The sequence below is a fragment of the Pan troglodytes genome, chromosome 1, assembly GCF_028858775.2.
Source record: "Pan troglodytes isolate AG18354 chromosome 1, NHGRI_mPanTro3-v2.0_pri, whole genome shotgun sequence".
Taxonomy (NCBI): domain Eukaryota; kingdom Metazoa; phylum Chordata; class Mammalia; order Primates; family Hominidae; genus Pan; species Pan troglodytes.
The window spans coordinates 204,633,290-204,657,377 of NC_072398.2; the positions used below are offsets into that span (position 1 = coordinate 204,633,290).

At 50.5% G+C, this 24,088-nt stretch overlaps 2 protein-coding genes and 1 pseudogene across 3 annotated transcripts in view; 1 reads left to right on the forward strand and 2 right to left on the reverse strand.

Moving 5' to 3' along the window:
• Positions 1–15,239, forward strand: part of CRYBG2 (crystallin beta-gamma domain containing 2) — a 29,098-nt gene extending 13,859 nt beyond the window's left edge. For both annotated transcript variants that reach the window (XM_016956837.4, XM_054664226.1), the window contains 10 exons: positions 114–253; positions 362–488; positions 724–756; positions 886–998; positions 5,453–5,582; positions 8,214–8,353; positions 8,755–8,878; positions 12,781–12,939; positions 14,781–14,940; positions 15,048–15,239. In XM_016956837.4, coding sequence (XP_016812326.3) covers positions 114–253; positions 362–488; positions 724–756; positions 886–998; positions 5,453–5,582; positions 8,214–8,353; positions 8,755–8,878; positions 12,781–12,939; positions 14,781–14,940; positions 15,048–15,136 — 1,215 coding nt within the window. In that variant the 3' untranslated portion in view covers positions 15,137–15,239. The remainder of the gene's footprint in view (positions 1–113; positions 254–361; positions 489–723; positions 757–885; positions 999–5,452; positions 5,583–8,213; positions 8,354–8,754; positions 8,879–12,780; positions 12,940–14,780; positions 14,941–15,047) is intronic.
• On the reverse strand, positions 10,040–10,478 carry LOC107975599 (large ribosomal subunit protein eL34-like; annotated as a pseudogene).
• A 1,344-nt stretch (positions 15,240–16,583) lies between the features above and the next one.
• CD52 (CD52 molecule) lies at positions 16,584–19,193 on the reverse strand. The gene is made up of 2 exons (XM_001142336.6): positions 19,035–19,193; positions 16,584–16,937 (listed from the first exon to the last, which is right to left on the reverse strand). Exons 1-2 carry the CDS (start codon positions 19,086–19,088, stop codon positions 16,806–16,808), a joined length of 186 nt encoding a protein of 61 aa, XP_001142336.1. The 5' UTR covers positions 19,089–19,193; the 3' UTR covers positions 16,584–16,805.
• Between the last annotated feature and the right edge of the window lie 4,895 nt (positions 19,194–24,088).

Sequence of the window (24,088 nt, forward strand, 5' to 3'; positions counted from 1 at the left end):
GTACTGACAGCCTCACCCCTAATTCCTCGGGTGGGCTGTGACCCTGGGGTCTGGGCACTCCCAGGGGTTTCGGTTTGTGGGCGGGAGAGACCTGACTGTCCCTGGGGACCCAGGACTTCGGGGACCCGGCCGTCGTGCTATTTGAGGCCATGGACTTCGAGGGGCACGGCGTGGAGGTGAGCAAGGCATTGCCGGATGTGGAGCTGGTGCAACACGGCCCCAGCACACAGGCCATCCACGTGCTCAGCGGCGTGTAAGTGACCCGGGCTCCGGGAGCGGGGCGGGCCCGGGCGAGCCGGGGGCGGTTCCAGGGGAGGTGCAGGCTCCGTCCCAGCTGACCCGCGCCCCGCCCTTCGTGCAGGTGGGTGGCCTACCAGGAGGTGGGCTTCTCCGGGGAACAGTACGTGCTGGAGAAGGGCGTGTACCGTAACTGCGAGGACTGGGGCGCTGGCAACAGCACCCTCGCCTCGCTGCAGCCGGTCCTACAGGTGCGTGCCGGCCGCGGGGGGCGGGGCCTCCCCGGTGGCGGGACCTGGAGTTCGGGTGCGCCCCGCCCCCACGCAGAGGTAGCGGGCTGGAGGACCTGCCTGGGCGCTTGGGGCGGGGCCTTAGAAGGGGGCGGGGCCGAGGGCGCGGCCGCGGGGTGGGCAGTACTGAAACCTAGAGATGACAAGGCTAGGGGCCGGCACCCTCCCTAATTCTCGATTCGATCCCTACCTTCAGGTCGGGGAGCACGATCTGCACTTCGTCTCAAAGGTAAGGCAGGGACTCCGCAGGGAGCCGCTGGGCTCACGTCTCTCCCCTCATTTCAGACCTTTCCCCTCCCCGCTGTTCTCGCCCCACTCCATCGCCCTCCTTCCCCTCATCTCCCCTCTCTGCCTCCAGATTCAGCTTTTCTCCCGCCCCGACTTTCTGGGCGACCACTTCTCTTTCGAAGATGACCAGGCCGCTCTGCCCGCCTCCTTCCGACCTCAGTCCTGCCGGGTCCACGGCGGCAGGTGAGAACGTGGAGGGGCGGAGGGCTGGGGGCGCTGGGGCAGAGGCGGGGCTGCAGGAGGAGAGTCTTTCAAATGATTTCCTTCCTTTGACTACCTTGCGATGAGCTGTTCTGTCTTGCGCAATTTTAAAACAAACAAAATAAGGTTTTAATGGAAAATGTAAAACTGTAGATTGTATAATATAAAGATAAATCTTGTTTCCTCTATCCGTGTGCTCTTTTAAATTTTCGGTGGATTATTTTAAATCCCTGACCCAACGTAAAATTTCATGGGTACACACTTCAACGTGTGTCTCTAATATGAAAGAACATTTTCCCCACGTAGCTACAAGTCATTATCACATCTAATAAAATTAATAACAATTTATTCATATTACCCAATACCCAGTCCGTGTTCAGATTTCTCCCATTGTCTCAAAAATGCCTTTGTGAAATTAACTTGTTTTTCTCAGCATCCAAATAAGGTCCTTGGGCCAGGTTTCCTCATGTTGGCCAGGCTGATCTCAAACTCCTGGGCTCAAGCTATCCGCCACCTCGGCCTTCCAAAGTGCTGGGATTACAGGCATGAGCCACCGTGCCTGGCCGACCCCAGTAGTTTTTTTGGTATTGTTTTGTTTTGTTTTGAGACAGAGTTTTGCTCTGTTGCCCAGGCTGGAGTGCAGTGGCGTGATCTCAGCTCACCGCAACCTCCGCCTCCCAGGTTCAAGCGATTCTCCTGCCTCAGCCTTCCCAAGTAGCTGGGATTATAGGCATGGGCCACCAAGCCCGGCTAATTTTGTATTTTTAGTAGAGATGGGGTTTCTCCATGTGGATCAGGCTGGTGTTGAATTCCCAACCTCAGGTGATCCGCCCACCTCGGCCTCCCAAAGTGCTGGGATTAGAGGCGTGAGCCACTGCGCCCGGCGACCCCAGTAGTTTTGATAACTTTCTTGATATAATGCTCCAGGATCATTTTGTACATTTTTTTTTTTTTTTTCTCCAAATCTAGAATTGGCTATTTGCCAAGGAACCCTGGTTCCTTTTAGTGGCAAATGGTAGAGACCAAAATCTGCATGCTAGGTGTTTCAAAGTTATAATGCCCTTATTACAACTAATAGTAAAAACCACTGAATGCTCTTGGGAGTTTCCTGTTTTTTGTTTGTTTGTTTGTTTGTTTTGTTTGTTTTTTTGAGATGGAGTCTCGCTCTGTCGCCCAGACTGGAGTGCAGTGGCACTGTCTCGGCTCACTGCAACCTCTGCCTCCCGGGTTCAAGCAATTCTCCTGCTTCAGCCTCCCGAGTAGCTGGGATTACAGGCACCCGCCACCACGCCCAGCTAATTTTTGTATTTTTAGTAGAGATGGGGTTTCATGATGTTGGTCAGGCTGGTCTCAAACTCTTGACCTCATGATCCGCCCCCCTCGGCCTCCCAAAGTGCTGGGATTACAGGCATGAGCCACCGTGCCTGGCTTCTTGTGGTTCTTTTTGTCCTCAAGATATTCACCTATAACCTATTTGTTATATATTAGTTCAAATTACTGTGTCTTATACACATTTGAAATAATACTTTTGTGTGTGTGGTTATGGCACCAACCTAATATACAATTAGGTTCATTAATTTAATTTATTTTCAGTTTTAAGGAATATTTTTCATTTTTATCTATTTCTGGATTTGTTTTTGTTTTTGTTTGAGACAGGGTCTCACTTTCTTATTCAGGCTGGAGTGCAGTGGTGTGAACACAGCTCAGTGCAGCCTTGACCTCCTGGGCTCAAGGGATTCTCCTACTTCAGCCTCCTGAGAAGCTGGGACCATAGGTGCACGCCACCGCGCCCGGCTAATTTTTTAACTTTTTTGTAGAGATGGGGGTCTCACTTTGTTACTTAGGCTGGTTTCAAACTTCTGGGCTCAAGTAGTCCTCCCTTCTTGGTCTCCCAAAGTGTTGGGATTACAGGTGTGAGCCACTGCACCTGGCCCTAGTTCTGTTTTCCTATGAATAATTACCATGAAGCTGGGCACAGTGGCTCATGCCTGTAATCCCAGCACTTTGGGAGGCTGAGGCAGGAGTCCAGGAGTTCAAGAATCACCTGGGCAACATAAGGAGACCCTGTCTTGACAAAAAAATTTTTAATTAGGTGGATGTGGTGTCATGCACCTATAGTACTACCTACTCAGGAGGCTGAGATGGGAGGATTGTTTGAGCCCAGGAGTTGGAGGCTGCAGTAAGCTATGATCACACTACTGCACTCCAGCCTGGGCAACAGAGTGAGATTTTATCTCTAAAATAATAATTATTACATGAAATATTTACATGGTGCCTTAGCTCAGGCTGCTATCACAAAATACCATAGTCTGTGTGGTTTAAATAAGAGAAATTTATTCTCTCACAGTTCTGGAGACTAGGAAATTCAAGATCAAGGTGCTGGCCACTTCACTTCCACAGTGAGGCCTTTCTTCCTGGCTTGCAGAAGGCCACCTTGCTGTGTTCTCATGTAGTGAAGAGAGAGAGTATGAGCTCCTGTCTCTTCCTCTTCTTTTTTTTTTTTTTTTGAGGTGGAGTTTCACTCTTGTTGCCTAGGCTGGAGTGCAATGGCGCAATCTCGGCTCACTGAAACCTCTGCCTCCTGGGTTCAAGCAACTCTCCTGCCTCAGCCTCTCGAGTACCTGGGATTATAGGCATGAACCACCACACCCAGCTAATTTTTGTATTTTTAGTAGAGATGGGGTTTCTTCATGTTGGTCAGGCTGGCCTCGAACTCCCGACCTCAGGTGATCCGCCCACCTCGCCCTCCCAAAGTGTTGGGATTATAGGCATGAGCCATGGCACCCGGCCTCTTCCTCTTCTTTTAAGGACACTAATCCCATCATGGGGTCTCACCCTCATGACCCCCTCTAAACCGAATTACCTCCTAAAGGCCCCACCTCTGAATAACATTACATTGAGGGTTATGGCTTTAGCATATGATTTTGGGAGGACACAGACATTCAGCCTATAACAGTTCCAAAGCCAACAGCTTTCATCTCTGTCCCTGTCAACTTTTTCCCTCTCTCCCCCTGTTAGAAATCTTTTTTTTTTTTTTTTTTTTTGGTGTTTGGTGTATTCATCCACTGGCTTTTTTGTTGTTGTTAAGATATAAGCAAATATACACTCATAAATTTCCATATAACTATAGAAGCCAAATATTTATATTTTGTTTTCCTTCTCCTCCATTTTATTACATAAAAGGGAACATACTATAACCGGGTTAATATAATAAAAAAACACTAAATTGTACACTTTAAAAGTGTGAATTTTGGCCAGGTGCAGTGGCTCATGCCTGTAATCCCAGCACTCTGGGAGGCCGAGGTGGGTGGATCACTTGAGGTTAGGAGCTTGAGACCAGCCTGGCCAACATGGTGAAACCCCATCTCTACTAAAAATACAAAATTAGCTGGGTGTGGTGGCGCATGCCTGTAGTCCCAGCTACTCGGGAGGCTGATGCAGGAGAATTGCTTAAACCCAGGAGGCGGAGGTTACAGTGAGCTGAGATCGCGCCATTGCACTCCAGCCTGGGCAACAATAGGGAAACTCCATCTCAACGACAACAACAACAATAACAACAACAACAAGTGTGAATTTTATGGCATGTGAATTATATCTCAGTTTTTTAAAGGAAGTTTGCTATAAGCACTGTTATGCGCCTGCTTTTTTCATCTGTTTGGAGATCACTTTATATCCCTTTAAGAGCTCTTTTTCATTCCACTTAACTGCTGCATTATACTCCACTTTTTCTTTTTCTTTTTTTTTTTTTGACACGGAGTCTCACTCTGTTGCCCAGGCTGGAGTGTAGTGGCGTGATCTCAGCTCACTGTAAGCTCCACCTCCTGGGTTCATGCCATTCTCCTGCCTCAGCCTCCTGAGTAGCTGGGACTACAGGTGCCCGCCACCACGCCTGGCTAATCTTTTGCATTTTTAATAGAGACGGGGTTTCACTGTGTTAGCCAGGATGGTCTCGATCTCCTGACCTCGTGATCTGCCCGCCTCAGCCTCCCAAAGTGCTGGGATTACAGGCGTGAGCCACCTCGCCCAGCCCACTTTTTCTTAATTTATTCAGCTCCAATCCCCTATTGATGGACATCTGGGCTGCTTCCCCCCTTTTCTATTGCAGAAGTGCCATAATGAATAGCCCCCTGCATGTGTTATTTCATGTTTTCAAAGGGTGTCCTTGGGATGGATTCCTAGGTATGAGATTGCTGAGTAATTACTCATGGAGTTTTGCCTAATATTGCCAAATTCCCCTCCATAGGGGCAGTATGATTTCATTCAGTCTTTTCTTAGGTCTGACCTCATTCCCTGCTGCTGTAGTGCCTGTTCATCCCACCTCCCCTGGGACAGGGGATCATGATCAAGTCTGCATTCCCTCTTCTGTATCTCAGGGGAACCTGGGCAGGCCAAGGACAGGTAGGCTCAGATACCCTCCATTTCTTCCCCTTCCCTAGCTGGATCCTGTTTGATGAGACGAACTTCGAGGGTGACCAGCACATTCTCTCTGAGGGCGAGTTCCCCACTCTCACGGCCATGGGCTGCCTCGCCTCCACAGTCCTGGGCTCTCTCCAGAAGGTATCCCTGGTGAGTTTCCATGTCTGGTTCCAGGCAATCCCGGAAGCAGAAGTTGCTGCTGTGGGAGTTCTGGACACAGAACCTGTGTGCTGGTGCAGGGGTTGATTCATGTTTTTAGAACCGCCCCAGGTCCCCTTGACTCTGGGGCTGTAAAGCCAGTTTAGTTTGCTAGCTCTTCATTGAGCACCCACTGAGAGAGGACCTGGGGACATGGAAAGAAATCAGACACAGCCCTGCCTGTAAGGAACCCATGATCCCATAGACATAAAGATTACATGGAGAGTGTTGCATCCAGATACAGAAGTGGTGCGGGGATGGTGGGACTAACACTCAGGGCTGGGTGGGGCAGGGGCCAGTGCTGCCAAGGTGATGTTCCATGCAGGGAGGAGTGACAGGACCAGCTAGAAAGATGGCCCTGCCAGCCGCAGACCAATGAGAAGGGGCAAGGCAGTGGGGTTGCTGCTACAATGACCCAGAATGAATTGTGATGTCTTCCACCTAGGAAGAGATGGATGGAAGTGACGGGGCCACAATAAGGGGCTAGCATCTGTAGGACTTGGTGACTGATTGTGTGGCCAGTGGGGGCAGTACCCAGTCAGAACAGGTGATGCTTACTGAGTGCATAGTATGTGCCAGGTGGTGTTTAAAAGGCTTTCCACCAGCCAGGCGTGGTGGCTCATGCCTGTAATCCCAGCACTTTGAGAGGCCGAGGTGGGTGGATCACCTGAGGTGAGGAGTTCGAGACCAGCTTGGCCAACATGGTGAAACCCCATCTCTACTAAAAATACAAAAATTAGCCAGGTGTGGTGGTGCACGTCTGTAATCCCAGCTACTTGGGAAGCTGAGACAGGAGATTCGCTTGAACCCAGGAGGCAGAGGTTGCAGTTAGCCCAGATAACGCCACTGTACTCCAGCCTGGGTGACAGAACAAGACTCCATCTCAAAAAAAAAAAAAAAAAAAAAAAGGCTTGCCACATATACTAAAGCCTTTTAATCTCCTCCACAATGCTAAGAGGTGTGTTACCATTATTATCTCCCTTTTCCAGATGTGGAAACTAAGCCACAGGCTCCAGGTCACATAGTTGGTAACAGGCAAAGCCAGGCTCTCCCCCAGGCAGCTGGTTCTGGGGTCCAAGTCCCTTGCAATGACACGCTGGGCTCTGACGACAAATAAACCTGGTTCTGAAGCCCAGCTTTAGGGCCCTGAGCAAGCGATTTACCCTCTCCAGCCTGTTTCCTCCCTATTAAGTGGGGGATAATAATAGCTTCTACCTTATAGGGTTGTTGAAGAGGTATAATGAGATCAGGTAAAGCACTTAGCATAACATGGCCTGTAGTAAACCCTGATGAATGTGAGCTGCTATTATTATCAGTATTATTATTGTTGTTATTGTTATCATGAAGATGAAAAGGAGAAATCTAGAATGAGGCCAGGTGCAGTGGCTTGTACCTATAATTCTAGCACTTTGGGCCGGGCATGTTGGCTCACGCCTGTAGTTCCAGCACTTTGGGAAGCCAAGGCGGGCAGATCATGAGGTCAGGAGTTTGAGACTATCCTGGCCAACATGATGAAACCCCGTCTCTACAAAAATTAGCCGGGCATGATGGCACGTGCCTGTAATCCCAGCTTCTTGGGAGGCTGAAGCAGGAGAATTGCTTGAACTTAAAAAGTGGAGGTTACAGTGAGCTGAGATTGCACCACTGCACTCCAGCCTGGGTGACAGAGTGAGACTCCATCTCAAAAAAATAAAGTAAATAAATTCTAGCACTTCAGGAGGCTAAGGCAGGAGGATCACTTGAGCCTAGGAGTTTGAGACCTGCCTGGGCAACATGGTGAGACCCTGTCTCTACAAAAAATTAGCTGGGCATGGTAGCATGTGCCTGTAGTCTCATATACTCAAGAGGCTGAGGTGGGAGGATTGCTTTAGCCCAGGAAGTCGAGGCTACAGTGAGCCGTGATTACACCACTGCACACCAGCCTGGGCAACAGAGCAAGACCCTATCTCAAAAAAAAAAAAAAAAAAAAAAATCTAGGCTGGGCATGGTGGCTCATCCCTGTAATCCCAGCACTTTGGCAGGCCAAGGAGGCAGATCGCCTGAGGCCAGGAGTTTGAGACCAGCCAGACTAACATGGCGAAACCCTGTCTGTACTAAAAGTACAAAAATTAGCCGGGCATGGTGGTGCGTGCCTGTAATCCCAGCTACTCAGGAGGCTGAGGCAGAAGAATTGTTTGAACCTGGGAGGCAGAGGTTGCAGTGAGCCAATATCGCGCCACTGTACTGCAGCCTGGGTGACAAGAGTGAGACTCTGTCTCAAAAAAAAAAAAAAAAAAAAAAAAGGCCTAGAATAAGCCCCAGGTTTCCATCCTGGCTCAGAGTGCCAGGTTAGTTCTGAGAAGTGCTATTTACTGGAGAGGAGGTTTGAGGGGGAAACTGGGGACCCAGCCTAGCGCTTACTGCCTCTGAGAATCGGGAGCACTCGGCTGGCAGCGTCCAAGAATCAGTGGCCCTGCAGAACTGAGCTCAGGAGGGAAGAAGGCCTGACATCCAGATCTGGGAGTCGGGATGTCTGGGATTGTGGGGCTGCGTCTGGGACTTGGGCTCTCAGAGCCTCACCCTCTTCTGTCTCCTGGGCCCCAGCACTTTTCAGAGCCTTCCATTTTCCTGTATGGACTCGAGTGCTTCGAGGGGAAGGAGATCGAGCTCAGCAAGGAGGTGCGGAGCCTGCAAGCCGAGGGCTTCAACAACCATGTGCTGTCCGTGCGGATCAAGGGGGGCATGTGAGTGCTGAGGGGAGGCATGGGTGCGGCAGCTGCTGGTGGGGATGAGTCATGGCAAGACGGAGATCCTGGGGGTCTCTGGCCTCTTTCCCCTCCCCACTTTTCCCCCACTCCCCTCCAAGCCAGGAAGGAGGGAGACGTGCAGACTGAGAAGGGTCACTGGCTCTCAGGGCTTAGACCCCAGCTTGGTGGGCTTCTCAGGATCCTACTTTACCCTGAAAACCCCAAATCTACTTCCCAGCCTCCCTCTCCGCCCTGGGAACCCTATTCCAGGCAGAGGAATCCCTGCATGGGAGAAGAGGAGGTGGAGAATGTTTTGACGTCTGTGTCTCCTCCTCCACCTGTCTGTCTGTCTGTGTGTCTGTGCTCTTCTATGTGTCCCTGACACCTGCTGGGCCCAGTTGGGTGCTATGTGAACACAGTGACTTCCGGGGCCGCCAGTGGCTGGTGGGAAGCTGCGAGATCACCAACTGGCTGACCTACAGCGGCACCCAGAGGGTGGGCTCCCTCTACCCCATCAAGCAGGTGGGTAGCGTGGCTGGAGCTGAGCGTGTCTGGGGCTGAGCGTGTCTGGGCGGCCTTTCTGGATGAGTGTCTAGCTGTGTGTTTCCCAAACACAGCATTTGTGTACTTTTGTCACAACTTTTGCCACATCGTCATTCCTCTTGAGCCATTGTCTACTTAATATTTTTCTCTAGATTACTCTCTTTAAAAGTCTTTTAATTTTTATTTCTTAAAAAAAGCTTTTTTTTCTCTTTCTGTTTCTTTTTGTGTGTGTGTGACAGAGTCTTGCTCTGTCACAAAGGCTGGAGCGCAGTGGCAACATCCTGGCTCACTGCAGCCTCCACCTCCCGGGTTTAAGTGCTTCTTGTGCCTCAGCCTCCCAAGTAACTGGGACCACAGGCATGTGCTACCACGCTCAGCTAATTTTTGTATTTTTAGTAGAGACAGGGTTTCACCATGTTGGCCAGGCTGGTCTCCAATTCCTGACCTCAAGTGATCCACCTGCCTCGGCCTCCCAAAGTGCTGGGATTACAGACGTGAGCCACCATGCCCAGCCCTTTTTTTTTTTTTTTTTGAGGTGGAGTTTTGCTCTTGTTGCCCAGGTTGGAGTGCAATGGCACGATCTCGGCTCACTGCAACCTCCGCTTCCCAGATTCAAGTGATTCTCCTACCTCATCCTCCAAAGTAGCTGGGATTACAAGTATGTGCCACCACATCTGGCTAATTTTTGGGGGTTTTTTTTGTTTTGTTTTTTGAGACGGAATCTCGCACTGTCACCTGGGCTGAAGTGCAATGGTGTGATCTCGGCTCACTGCAACCTCTGCCCCCTGGGTTCAAGCAATTCTCCTGCGTCAGACTCCCAAGTAGCTGGGATTACAGGTGCCTGCCACCACACCCGGCTAATTTTTTGTATTTTTAGTAGAGACGAGGTTTCACTGTAATTGGCCAGGTTGGTCTCGAACGCCTGACTTGTGATCTGCCCACTTCGGCCTCCCAGAGTGCTGGGATTACAGGCATGAGCCACTGCGCCTAGCTAATTTTTGTATTTTTAGTAGAGATGGGGTTTCATCATGTTGGCCAGGCTGGTCTTGAACTCCTGACCTCATGTGATCTGCCCACCTTGGCCTCCCAAAGTGTTGGGATTACAGGCATGAACCACTGTGCCCAGCCCCAGCCCAGTTTTTATTTAGCTTTCTGAGTCTGTGCTTGTGCCTTCAACACTTTCATAAGGATTTTTAGCTGCTGCATAAGGAAAGCAGGCTTGATCCTGCCACAAACACATTTAGCATACCTGGAACCACCATAGGCCCTCCTGACATGTTTTTTGTTTTGGACAATCTCATAAGAACTTTAGACCTCACAGCATGAACCCCTTGAAGTCTGCCTGGGCACACGCCACATGCAGATTTTGGTGCTTTCCCAACTTTGTAGGTATAGAGGTCAACAATTCTATTACCAGGGGCTCAGGACAGCCTAGTTTTGTTAGAGGCTGTACCGTAGGAAAGCCTATGACAATATGTCAAACGCTGGAACATTCTCAGTGCCTCTAGACAATATCCCCAGAAGAGGAAAAATTAAAAAATCACATTTTTTTTTTACTTTATCCTTGTCCTAAGGAATAATATCCATAAAGTCATGAGTTTGATGTGTACATATGATTTTCTTTTTCTTTCTTTTTTTTTTTTTTGAGACAGAGTCTTCTTGCTCTGTCGCCCAGGCAGGAGTGCAGTGGCATGATCTCGGCTCACTGCAAGCTCCGCCTCCCGGGTTCATGCCATTCTCCTGCCTCAGCCTCCTGAGTAGCTGGGACTACAGGCACCCGCCACCATGCCCGGCTAATTTTTTTGTATTTTTAGTAGAGATGGGGTTTCACCATGTTAGCCAGGATGGTCTCGATCTCCTGACCTCATGATCCGCCCGTCTCAGCCTCCCAAAGTGCTGGGTTTACAGGTATGAGCCACCATGCCCAGCCTGATTTTTTTTCTTAATAGATGTAATAAATACATTGCCATTAGTTTTTCAAAAATGAGTTTATAGGCTGGGTGCGGTGGCTCACGCCTGTAATTTCATCACTTTGGGAGGCCGAGGAGGGAGGGTTGCTTGAGCCCAGGAGTTCGAGACCAGCCTGGGCAACATGGCGAGACCCCATCTCTACAAAAAATACAAAAGAAATGAGCTAGGTGTGATGGCTTGTGCTATAGTCCCAGCTACTCGGGAGCATCACCTGAGCCCAGGAGTTTGAGGCTACAGTGAGCCATGATGGCTCCACTGGCACTCCAGCGTGGGTGACAGAGCGAGACCCTGTCTCAAAAAAAAAAAATAGTTTAGTCACATAGGACTGAAAGTGATCTCATGGACCACCCACTGGTAGTAAGCATACCTCACTTGGGGAAGCACTGCCTGCATATGTGTTTCTGTATGTCCGTGCCTGCATGTCTGAACATCAGTATCATTAATGCACATGTGCAGATAAATGGTAAGGCCATGGGCTCTGTGTGTACGTGTGTGTGCATGCATGTTCCCATCTGAGGGTATTTCTGTGCTCATCAGGTTATTTGTGTCCATGCATCTGTGTGCTCTGGTGATGACCTGTGTGTGTGTGTGTGTGTGTGTGTGTGTGTGTGTGTGTGTGTATCTGTGGGAGTGCATTCATTTTTTTAATTTTTATTAATTAATTTATTTTTGAGATGGAGTCCTACTCTGTCACCCAGGCTGGAGTGCAGTGGTGTGATCTCGGCTCACTGCAACCTTCATCTCCCGGGTTCAAGCGATTCTCCTGCCTCAGCCTCCCGAGTAGCTGTGATTACAGGCGTGTGCCACCACACCTGGCTAATTTTTTTGTATTTTTGGTACAGACAGGGTTTTGCCATGTTGGCCAGGCTGACCTCGAACTCCTGACCTCAGGTGATCCACCCGCCTCGGCCTCCCAAAGTGCTGGGATTACAGGCGTGAGCCTCCGCGCCCAGCCAGGATTGCATTTATGACTGCGCATGCTTGTACTTGTGACACCATTGACAGTGTGTGTATCTTTGTATAAGGATATTTGTGTAGTTCTTGTATTCAAGACTCATAACATCATTGCTGGGAGAAATCTTGGAGATTATCTCCACCCCTCACATTTTACAGATGGGGAAATAAAGGCCCAGAGAAGTGGACACGGATTTGCTCTGCAATCTTGGGCAAGTACTGTACCTCCTTAGACCTTCGTTTCCTCATCTTTAAAATGAGGATAACACGTGTCATGGGTCAGTTTTGAGGATTGAAGATAATGTAGGTAAAACATTATTAGAACAGTGCTTGAGTGAGTCAGCTCTCAACAAACGTTAGCTGTGATTATTGTTATTACTATTATTACTTTTGCTACCATCTAAGAGCTCCAGCTGATTTATGGCAGAGCCATGTCTGATGTCTGACAGTCCAGTGTCCATCCCGTCAGGAACCCTCTTCAACACAGGTGTGTGTGCATTTCTTTCTGTAAGTGTGTGTGCACATCTGTATGCCCACACACATCCACGCTTTTAGCAAGCAGAACTGCCTGGTATGGAGTAGACTGCATGGATCTGTGGTTAGAACATGTGAGTTGGATGTCTGCATGTATCCATGTGTTTGTGTCTTCTGTGAACTTCTGTGCCATCATGTGTACCAGAGGTGTATCTGTCAGTTTGTCCCTCTGCACACATCTGTGGGTACCTCTATGACCATGGAACTGTGTGTGTGTGTGTGTGAGAGAGAGAGAGAGAGATACATGTGCTCTCCGTATGTGTGTGTAAAGAAGCAGTGACTTAGAAATAGAGTCAAGGAAGGTTTGGGGACAGGAAGGAGGGCTTGGGAGCCTGATACTGGAGAGTCCAGAGTTGAGGGTACTGGGGGCCCAGGTCATCCCTCCCCGGCACCCCTGACTCTCAGCCTCTTTCTGCCACCAGCGCCGGGTTTATTTCCGCCTCTGGAATGCAGCACTGGGGGGATTCCTGGCAGTGCCGGACCATGTGGAGGACATGAAAGCAGGCCGTGTGGTGGTCGCCGACCCCCGAGCTGGAGGTAGCTGCATCTGGTACTACGAGGATGGGCTGCTGAAGAACCAGGTACTGATACAGGGGCTGGCACAGGGACACCCTGGCCCTAGGCATTTGCAGGTCCACTCTGGGGAGTCCCAGCCCAATCAGGAACACAGAGGGATGCACACAGAAGCCAGGACCCTGGGGAGGGGGAGAGTGCAGACTGTTCCCCCTGGGCAAGTCGTGCTCTTCTCTGGGCCCCAGTCTGTAAAAACAAGAGCAATGAACTGGGTGCTTCTAAGGGACCTCCCAGCTCTGATGCCCATGACAGAACTTGAACCCTATTAATAATGGTAGATTTGGCCAGGCATGGTGGCTCATGCCTATAATCCCAACACTTTGGAAGGCCGAGGCAGGAGGATTGCTTGAGGACAGGAGTTTGAGGCCAAACAAAAAATTAACTGGGTGAGGTGGTGCATGCCTGTAGTCTCAGGTACTCAAGAGGCTGAGGTGGGAGGCTTGAGCCCAGGAGTTAGAGGCTGCAGTGAGCGAGGATTGCGCCACTGCACTCCAGCCTTGGTGACAGCACAAGACCTGGTCTCAAAAAAAAAACAAAAATAAAAATAAGAGAAAAGGTAGATTTACTCCACAGACATTTCTTGAGCACCTACTATGTGCCAGGCTCTGTTCTAGATGCTGGGGATACAGCAGTTATAGACAGAATTGACACCTGCCCTCCTGAAGCTTACATCCTAGTGGGGAGAGATAGACAGAAATAACTTAAATGGGCAGAATATCTTAGTGTCTTACAGGATGAAAGTTCAATAGAGGAAGATAAATCATGAAAGGGGAATAGGCCAGGCGCAGTGGCTCACGCCTGTAATCACAGCACTTTGAGAGGCTGAGTGAGGCAGGAGGATCTCTTGAGCTCAGGAATTCAAGACCAGCCTGGGCAGCATAATGAGATGCCATCTCCACAAAAAATAAAAAAACTAGCCGGATGTGGTGGCATGCACCTGTAGTCCCAGCTACTCAGGAGGCCGAGGTGGGAGGATTACGTGAGCCCAGGAGATTGAGGCTGCGGTAAGCTATGATCACACCACTGCACACCAGCCTGGGCAACAGAGGGAGACTCTGTCTCAAAAAAAAAAAGGAGAATAGAAAGTATCAGGTATGGTAGGGGAGCCTTTCCGAAGAAGATGACATTTGAGGGAGGCAGCCGTGCAGATATCTGAGGGAAGAGTGTTCCAGGCAGAGGGAACAGCCAGTGCAAAGGCCCTGAGGAAGGAACATGCCTGGGATTTTTCTGGGCTAGCAAGGCTAGCTGGGTGGCTAGAGTGAGTTGAGTAAGGGGGAGGTAGCAGGAGATGAGGCCAGAAAGGTTATAAGGACTGTAGGTCTTTGTAGGCCATTGAGAGGTTTTGTCTTTTACTTAGAATGAGAGAGATGGCTGACCACATGCCAGGCTCTGCATTGAGTTCTTCACACAAATGCCTCCTATAATCTTTAGTCTAGAGTACCGTGGGGCAGGTCTTTTTATACTCCCCATTTTACAGGTGAGGAAACCAGAGCATAGAGAGGTTAGGTAATTTGCTGAAAGTCACACAGCTAGTAAATGTGTAGAGATTTGTCTGATGCTAAAGCCTATGCTTTGGAAGCCAATCATGGAAGGATTCCTGGAGGAGTTAATATTTTTCCAGCCCTTTTATGTTTTCTCACACTGAACCCTCACAAAAGCCAGCATTTGGGGATTTCCATCCCCGAGAGGAAACTGAAGCTGAGGAGGATTAAGAGACTTGCCCAGGGCCACAGTCCCTAAGAGCCAGGCCCTAAGAGCCAGGATTCAGAGCAGATGGGTCAAGGGTTTCTTGGGTACAGTAGAGTCCCTGTGGGGAGGAACAATGCCTGATGACCTCCTGGGGCCTCAGATGGCCCCCACCATGAGCCTACAGGTGATTGGACCCCCTAGCCCAGGCTCCAAGGTGGTGCTGTGGGCCGAGAGCCGCCTGCCGCGCCAGACGTGGAGCATCAGTGAATCGGGCCACATCTGCAGCCAGATGTTCGAAGGCCAGATCCTGGACGTGAAGGGTAAGGTGGGATGTATGGGGAAGAGGGCTCCTGAGGGGGCTGAGAGCCATGGAGTCCCAGCTCTCTCTGACTATCTCCCTATCTTTTAATCCCCATCCCACCCCCAGGAGGCCGGGGCTACGACCGGGACCACGTGGTGCTATGGGAGCCGGATGAGGACAGGGCATCCCAGATCTGGACTATCCATGTGCTTTGAACCTTTTCCCCTCAACCTCCAGCCCTGGAGGCTTTTGCTGGGATGAATGTTTTTATAGGGTTTTTGTTGTAACATAAGCTATTTTCTAATATGCTGCCAGGTACCCTTGTCTCTGTGCACCTTGATATTTCGGGGTGGGGTGGGGATTTGTTCACTTGCCTTCTTCCCTGACGCTCAGGCTGGCTTCTTCCCTCCACGCCCCAGCTTTGGGGTTCAGATGTTAGGCCTCCTTCTGCCATCAGAGGGCGCCCTGGGACCAGACTAACTGGGGAGTGTAGTCTCGCGCAGCCACCCAAATGAAGTGTTGTGAGAGCAGGCTCTGAGCGGGGTGGGGCCCTAGGCTGTGCGGGCACAGACACAAACTGAGCCTTTTGGTCCCTGTCCTTAGGGAACACACAGTCCCACAGAGGATCCTGACAGGTAGGGTGATGCATCCATGAGAAGGGAGGAAAGAAGTAGAGGGACTCACACAGCAGGAACATCACCCCCACAAGTGCAGGGCAGGCTGCAATGTCCCTCTGCACACATCAGGGACCTGCAGCTGAGATATTAGGGTGGGAAGGAGTTAGCCAGGCTCCAGGAGGCAGAGAAAGAATATTCTAGGGATGCATACAAGTCCAGGATGAAAACGTGGAGGTTAGTGTGATGGGGGTGCAGTGGGCCAGGCATGGGAGATGAGTGTGAGCCACACCCTAAAGGGCTGTGCCCCCAGGGCTCTGCTGCACTCACCCCAACTCTGGTCTTAGAGAAGCCAGGACAGGGCATCCAGGTCTCTAACCCAGCTCAGAGAGGGCAGGACATAGAAGAGGGGGAGCTCCCTCTGTCCCTGGAAGTCCTCAAGGAAGAAGCCAAGGTGGGAGGGGCCCTTGGGGGGTGCCCTGGGGCTCCCTTCCATCTCTGCAGCACCCACCTCCGATGCCTCAAGCCCAGGAGGGTGGGAGTGGTCAGAGCAGCTGCTTGCCCTTCCTGCCTTCCCAGCCCCTGGGCCAGCGTGGGAGGTAGACAGCCACCCATCATCCTTCTCCAGCCCCAGATGCCTGTGGGGCTGGTTTGCTGGGGATCTAAATACCTTGTTGAGGGGTGTCCCTGGGACTGGGGATTTCCCTGGATCTGTCATTCTGAAGATACCCAGGTAGTGGGATAGGGGCTCTCTGAGCCTGGGATGTCCAGGGTGGTGGCATCTCTAGTACCATCATTCCCAAACACCCAGGGATGGGTGAAGCAAACGCAACTGCAGGGTTGGTGAGGCTGCCAGGTTCTGGGCCTTGTCTCTGCAATGTGCTTCTAAGGTGAAGGGCCCTCAGCATTGGAATTTAGGTGGGGAAGCTGGGGGCTGCTCCCTGGTGCCAATTTCCCTGCTGATGGGGACATGGGAAACTCCCTGGTGCTGCTGCACAGCTGGCTCTTGGGGCGTAGGGATGTCCAGTAACCACAAGCAGGACCCCACTGCAAGTACAAGGGTAACTTTATTGACCCCCAGCTGGGCACTGCTTGGCCCCTACATCATTACCCCCCTATTTTTGGCTGTTGCCCCCATGGCACTGCCTGTCAACTTCTACAACCTGGAGATGTCTGGCATCAACCCCTCCCAAAGATGGAGGGGATTCTTTTGCAAGTGATGGTGGCAGCTGTTTCAGGGGGCACAGGGCTAAGGCTGAGATGTGTCACCTCAACTGAAGCAGAAGAGGTGGATTATGGCATTGGCCACGAAGAAAAGGAAAATGCCTCCGCTCATGTTGCTGGATGCTGAGGGGCTGCTGGTTTGGCTGGTGTCGTTTTGTCCTGAGAGTCCAGTTTGTATCTGCAGGAGGAGAAGTGGGATAAGATCAGGGGACTTTTTTTTTTTTTTTTTTTAGAGGTGGAGTCTCACTCTGTCACCCAGGCTGGACTGCAGTGATGCGATCTCGGCTCACTGCATCCTCCACCTCCCGGGTTCAAGTGATTCTCCTGCCTCAGCCTCCTGAGTAGCTGGGACTATAGGCACGTGCCACCACGCCCGGCTAATTTTTCTATTTTTAGTAGAGACGGGGTTTCACCATGTTGGTCAGGCTGGTCTCGAACTCCTGACCTGGTGATCCACCCGCCTCGGCCTCCCAAAGTACTGGGATTACAGGTGTGAGCCATCGTACCCAGCCCTCAGGGGACTTTTGAATAGCGTGTTTGTTATTTAAAGATGCAGTCCCCTTTCTACCCTCCCCGCCCTCCATCCGCCCACCTCCATAAAACAGTCCTCAGTTCTGCCCCATGTGACCACTACTTCTTCCACAAGGTCCTGTCAGGATGTTTGACTGCTTCCTGCTTTGACACAGGCAGGGACAGAGGTGATCACTGCCCCTGCCCACCCCCTTTCACAGAAACTTTCTGTTTTTTTGAGATAGAGTTTCGCTCTTTTGCCCAGGCTGGAGTGAAGTGGCATGATCTCGGGTCGCTGCAACCTCTACCCCTCAACCTCCCGAGTAGCTGGGATTATAGGCAGCCACCATCACGCCCAGCTAATTTTTTTTTTTTTTCTGAGACAGAGTCTTGCTCTGTCGCCCGCCCAGGCTGGAGTGCAGTGGCGTGATCTCGGCTCACTGCAAGCTTCACCCCCAGGTTCACGCCATTCTCCTGCCTCAGCCTCCCGAGTAGCTGGGACTACAGGCGCCCGCCACCACGCCCGGCTAATTTCTTTTTGTATTTATGGTAGAGACGAGGTTTCAACGTGTTAGCCAGGATGGTCTCGATCTCCTGACCTCATGATCCACCCGCCTCAGCCTCCCAAAGTGCTGGGATTACAGACGTGAGCCAGCGCGCCCGGCTCACCTAGCTAATTTTTGTATTTTTAGTAGAGACGGGATTTTGTCATGTTGGCCAGGCTGGTCTTGAACTCCTGACCTCAGGTGATCTGCCTGCCTCGGCCTCCCAAAGTGCTGGGATTACAGGTGTGAGCCACCGTGCCCGGTCACAGAACCTTTCTTTTCACCTCTCCCCAGCCACCAGCCCTTCTGGCATAGAGGGAGACAGGGGAGCCCTGGCCCTTGACCTTCCTAGCCTGGCAAAGGGCTTAGCTTCCCTGAGCCTCAGTTTCATCTTCTGAGTGGGGAGAAGTTCATCACAGTTGTGAAGGTCACATGAGCCAGGGCTGAGTGAGAAAGCACTTGGCAAAGCGTGGGTGGCTGGATGTGGGGTGGGGAAGTGGCCAGATGGTGATCGAGCTGTCCTTAATGCTTGATGGAGCTGCAACTAGAACTGTTCTTGATGGAGATTAAGCTGGTTTTGATGGTGATCAAGCTGTTCTTGATCAAGAACTTGATGGCTCCGGTCTGCTGTACTGACTCCCCTCTGGGCACCTGGGATGCTACCAAAGCTGCCTCCTGGAATAGCAGTCGCTTTTGAGACTCCAGTTGTTTCTGAAATGGGAGAGTCCTGTCTTCTTTGCATTCCTGAACATCCAGGCTTCTCTCTGGCAGGGGAGTGGGGGTTGGAGTGTCCCCTGTCACCTCCATAACCACAGCAGGCTCCACTTGGACATCTCCTGGCCTCTCCCCAAAGGACCATCTCCCCAGACTCCCTGTGGGCCGATGCCTTCCTCACTCAGGGTTGTCTTCCCAAGTCTCTTAGTTCTCTATTATTCCACAACACCCCTTGGGTGCCCCAACGTGCCTAGCACCCTGTAAGTGCTCCCCAGCTGTGGATACAGGTTTCTCTCAGGGCAGCCCGCAAGCAGTGCAGCCCCAGCCAGAAGAGCTGGAAGGCTGGGCGGCCAGGCCCGCTGTGTCCGCAGTTTTCCTGTTGGAGTCCATCTGCTGTGCTCTCAGGAGAGAAGGCTGGGTCTCTGGGAGCTTACATCCTGTATGCCCTCCCTCCATGCCAAGCAACTTTGGGGAGTCCTGGCAGTGGTGCCAGGCGTTGCTCTTACCTGTACCATAACCAGGAGGCTGATGGTGAGTAGGAGGAAGAGGAAGCGCTTCATTTTGGTAGGATCTTCGTGGCTGTCTTGGTAGCAGCTTTTTAGGTGATCTCAGGGCTGTCTGGAGGCTTCTTTTGGTTTAGCTGCTTTTGAATCAGGAGGCAGAGGAGGCGGGGTGAGGTAGGGAGAGGAAGGAGGGCTTACAAGGTGGAGGAGGGGTGTGGCTTCCTTTCTGCAGATCTGGGGGTGGATAATACCAGGCTCTAGGTTCTAAGGCCCTGGCTTGGGGAGCAGGCTAGATCGTACGAGATAGGAGAGAGGTCAATCCAGAGGCAACGGTGGGAGTAAGTAGGGCCCGAGGCCTGGAATCATGCATCCTGCAGGCTGAATCCTGGTTTAATCACTGACCAGCTCTGAGACCCTGGGCCGGAAACTCTACCTCTCTGACCCTTTAACAAAAGAACTGCCGGATTACATGTAATAATAACCAATTTAAAAAGAGCCAGAACATAGCAGATATTCCGTAAATGAGTTTGTTGTTTAAAGAAGATTGGGGCAGGGTATAGGAGCCGAAGGAGAAGGGCTGGGATAGATTTATGTTTCAAGGGAAGGTTGTAGATGGGCTGCAGGTTCTGAATGAAAGCTTGGGAAATGTTTAGATTGTGGAAGGGTTGGTGGATTTCTGTGAAGGTGCTGGAGGTGAGGAATCGGGAAGCCTGGTTTCAGTTGGGCTTTCCCTCTCTAGGCCTCAGTTCCTCATTTCAAGGAACTGGGAAGACTGAAATAGATTATTTCTGAAGTTTGTTAAAACCTAGTGTTTTGTTTTGTTTTTGTTGGTTTTTTTGTTTTTTTTTTAAACAGAGTTTTGCTCTGTGCACTGGCATGATCTCGGCTTACTGCAACCTCCACCTCCTGGGTTCAAGCAATTATCCTGCCTTGGCCTCCCGCATAGCTGGGACTACAGGTGCGTGCCACCACGCCTGGCTAATTTTTTGTATTTTTTTTTTTTTTTTTTTTTAGCGGAGACTGGGTTTCACCATGTTGGCTAGGCTAGTCTCGAATGCCTGATCTCAAGTGATCTGCCTGCCTCGGCCTCCCAAAGTGCTGGGATTACAGGCATGAGCCACCGCGCCCAGCCAAGACCTAGCATTTTGTGATTTGGGTAGAGAAAGTAGCAAGCAGATGGGTTGTTTGTATTAGCTGAGGATGAATGGGAGGGGAGCGAGGGAAGGGACAAGTGGGTGACTAAGCTGCAGTGGAAGGGGACTGGGGTGAGGGAGTGGCTGTGAGGGCCCAGGGAGGGGTGGGGGGATGAGAGGAATCCCACAGCTGCCTGGATAGTGCTCCATGCTTTATGCATTCCCTCACTTGATACCCTCTGTGGTGCCCTGCAGCAGGTGTTATGTTTATCCCCATTTGACTGGTGAAAAAACTCAGGCTTAGATGTTAAGTGACTTGCTAAGGTCGTAAATGGTGGAGCCAGTCTCATTTGACCTTGAATCCAGGTCTGTCTGAAGCCACAGCCATGTATGTAACCTCTGGGGCTGCCCTAGAATTCATCCATTAAGTCTTGATTCCCTGCCACTCCTGCCCCCTCCCCTACGCAAACTCCTCCCAGGCCCCAGGAGTTGGTCACCACAACCCCAGCTCTGGCCCACTCTCCCTTCACACTCTCCCTTCCTTAGTCTACTTTAGGCCTCATTTACATGCTAGGTAGTAAAGGGAAAACTCCCCTCACTTCTATTGTTTTGGGCCTTGTGTTGCAAGCCCAGGGGAGATCTGGCTGAGGCTGAGTCCAAAGAAAAAAACAGAGGCCGGGCATGGGGGCTACGCCTGTAATCCTAGCAGTTTGGGAGGCTGAGGTGGGCAGATAACTTGAGCACAGGAGTTTGAGACCACCCGGGCCACATAGGAAGGCCCCATCTCTCAAAAAAAAAAAAAATTAGCTGGGCATAGTGGCACAAACCTATAGTCTCAGCTACTTGGGGGCTGAGGCAGGAGGATTGCTTGCACCTGGGAGGCCCAGGCTGCAATGAGCCATGATTGTGGCACTGCACTCCAGCCAGGGTGACAGAGCAAGACCCTGTCTCAAAAAAAAAAAAAAAAGGGCCAGGGAACAGTGGCTCACGCCTGTAATCCCAGCATTTTGGGAGGCCGAGGTGGGTGGATCACCTGAGGTCAGGAGTTCGAGACCAGCCTGGCCAACATGGTGAAACCCTGTCTCTACTGAAAATACAGAAATTAGCCAGGTGTGCTGGCACATGCCTGTAATCCCAGCTACTCCGGAGGCTGAGGCAGGAGAATCACTTGAACCCGGGAGAAGGAGGTTGCAGTGAGCTGAGATCGTGCCACTGCACTCCAGCCTGAGCGACAAGAGAAAAACTCCATTTCAAAAAAAGAGAAGAGAAGAAAAGAAGAACTGAGAGTCAAAGCTGATGAGAGAAAGCCAGGAAGTGGAGAGGGAGGGGCAGGGAGGGAGAGAAGAGGGAGGAGTCCCCAGCCATCCATCACCCTCTTTCCCCATCCCTGCCCTTTCACCCAGAGGTCTCTCCTCACCCTTGACTCAAGTTCTCAGCTGTCTTTGGTGTGCCTGTGGGGGTGAGCGATTCTGGGGTTCATGAGAGTCAGGGAGGTGTCCTGTGCCAGAAGGGCACCAGCCCAGAAGATAGGATACCCGTGTTGAAGTCTGAGATTACTCCGCTGAAAATGAGCTCCATCACACTGTGCAATCTTCTCCCCTCTTACAAAGAGGCAGCCAGACAGGACGAGCCTGGGGCCAGCCGTGTTATAGTTTCCCATGCTGGAGATGCATGTGAGGATACTAAATGCCAGACTCTTATTTGTAAACATTTTCTTGCAAACCTCAGAAGCTTCATTTTCACCTCCTGACACCCTGAGGAGTATCTTCTACAGTCCATGTATTTCCTCTGCAAGAAAAGCCCTTCTCCAATTATTTTACCTGGCAAACCCTTTTTTTTCCCCCCTGGAGACAGGTTCTTGCCGTTGTCACCCAGGCTGGAGTACAAGTGGTGCAATCATAGCTCACTGTAACCTCGAACTCCTGGGCTCAAGCAATCCTCCCGCCTCATCCTCCTAAGTACCTGGGACTACAGGTGCATGCCACCATGCCCAGCTAATTTTTGGGGTGGTGGAGGGTGGAGTTTTGCTATGTTGCCCAGACTGCAAACTCTTCTTTATTCTTCAAGATTTAGCTTAGAAGCTCCTTCCCCAGGGAAACTTTCCACTTTCCCTAGGAAACTCAAAGTTCCTAAATGTTCGAAGGGCCCTTTCTGTTGACCTGTGTTCTAAAGATTGTGTCTACCAAGAATATGGTCTGTCCCTTGTGGGTTGGGACTAGATTTTGTCACTTCTCTTACTCAGCGAAGCACAGAACATGGCACAGTGTAGGTGTCAGGGACTGCCGGAAGAATGAGTGCGTGTATTCATCTAGATCTATTCCCACCTCCGAGCCTAGTAGTCCTGCATTTATTCATCCAGTAAATATTTACTATGGGGCAACAGTAAAGTCAGTACTGAAAAGTTACCAATGCAGAAAAGAAATAAGGGACTGAGAGAAGCAAGCCCTTTATATGGAGCTGCTTTCCTCCTAAAAGTATGCCACTTGCAGAGGGGACAGCTGAGAAACTGAGCTGAGCTTTCTCATCTTCACATACTTACAAATGTATGGGAGAAAAACTATAGTTCTAGATTCTCTAAGAAAGGGGAGCCCTGACAAACTCCCCCCACCTAGGCTTTGGGTTGGACCACGGGGAGTGAGAGTAAACAGGAAACAACAGCCCAACCCTCAAAGAAATTGAAGACAACATGACCAAAAAGCAGAAACAGATAATAGAAAGTTATACAAAAGATCCAGATAATGGAATAATCAATCAAATTTTCAAATAACTATGCTTACTATACTTAAAGACATTTTCCTCTTCTGCCCTCTGAGCAGCAGGACAAGATTGAGAACTAGAAATTATAGTAAAGAACCGGCCGGGCGCGGTGGCTAACACCTGTAATCCCAGAACTTTGAGAGGCCGAGGTGAGTCGATCACAAGGTCAGGAGATCGAGACCATCCTGGCTAACACAGTGAAACCCCGTCTCTACTAAAAATACAAAAACAGCCAGGCGTGGTGGCGGGCGCCTGTAGTCCCAGCTACTCGGGAGGCTGAGGTAGGAGAATGGCATGAACCTGGAAGGCAGAGCTTGTGGTGAGCCGAGATCGTGCCACTGCACTCCAGCCTGGGCGATGGAGCAAGACTAAGTCTCAAAAAAAAAAAAAAAGAAAAAAAGAAAAAAAATTATAGTAAAGAACCAAATGGAAATTCTAGAACTGAGAAATATGGTAATAAAAATTAGGAACTCAGTGGATAGGTTTAACATCAGATTGGGCACAACTGAAGAGAAAATTAGTGAAGTGAAGTAAAGATCGTAAGAAAATATTATTAGAGCAGAATGTGTTTATTGGGTGCCTGCTGTGTACCAGGTACTGAACTAGGCACTGGGAATACAGCAGTGACATAAAGACATGGTCCCTGCTATTATGGAGCTGATATTTGAGTGGGGGAAGACTAATAAAAAACAATGGTAATTTCAGATGTTCACAAATGGCATCAGGAAATCAAGGGGGTAATGTGAGAAGAAGAAGAAGTGAAACGTGGGGAGGATATATTCTAGGTCAGTGGTCAGGAAAGACCACTCAGAGGAAATGTGTGTGCTGAGACCTGCAGAACAAGAGAAGACCAGGCATGCAAAGCACCTTAGATCACAATTCCATCCCAGTTCCACAGTGTCTTTTGATGACTGTCCCTGGGGCCTAGCACAGTCTCACATAGGCCAGGTTCTCCAAATGTCCTTGGTCAATGATAGAATGGAATACAGCAGGGAGGGAGGAAGGAGAAGAGAGTTATAGCACACATCACAGTGTGATCCGCCTTGAATTTTTCATCCTCACTGAGACAGGGCTGGGATTCAGTAGCATCATACAGCATCCAAGGTGAATCTTCATCCACCCATTCATTCACCTATCCACGCACCCACCTATCCATTCAGTCTTTTG

What these genes read in the sequence shown, in the direction of transcription:
- CD52 (XM_001142336.6), bottom strand. Translation starts at nt 19,088, where the DNA reads ATGAAGCGCTTCCTCTTCCTCCTACTCACCATCAGCCTCCTGGTTATG. An exon ending in GCCTCCTGGTTATGGTACAG is followed by an intron (nt 16,938 to 19,034) that starts GTAAGAGCAACG and finishes CTCCTCCTGCAG; the next exon opens with ATACAAACTGGACTCTCAGG.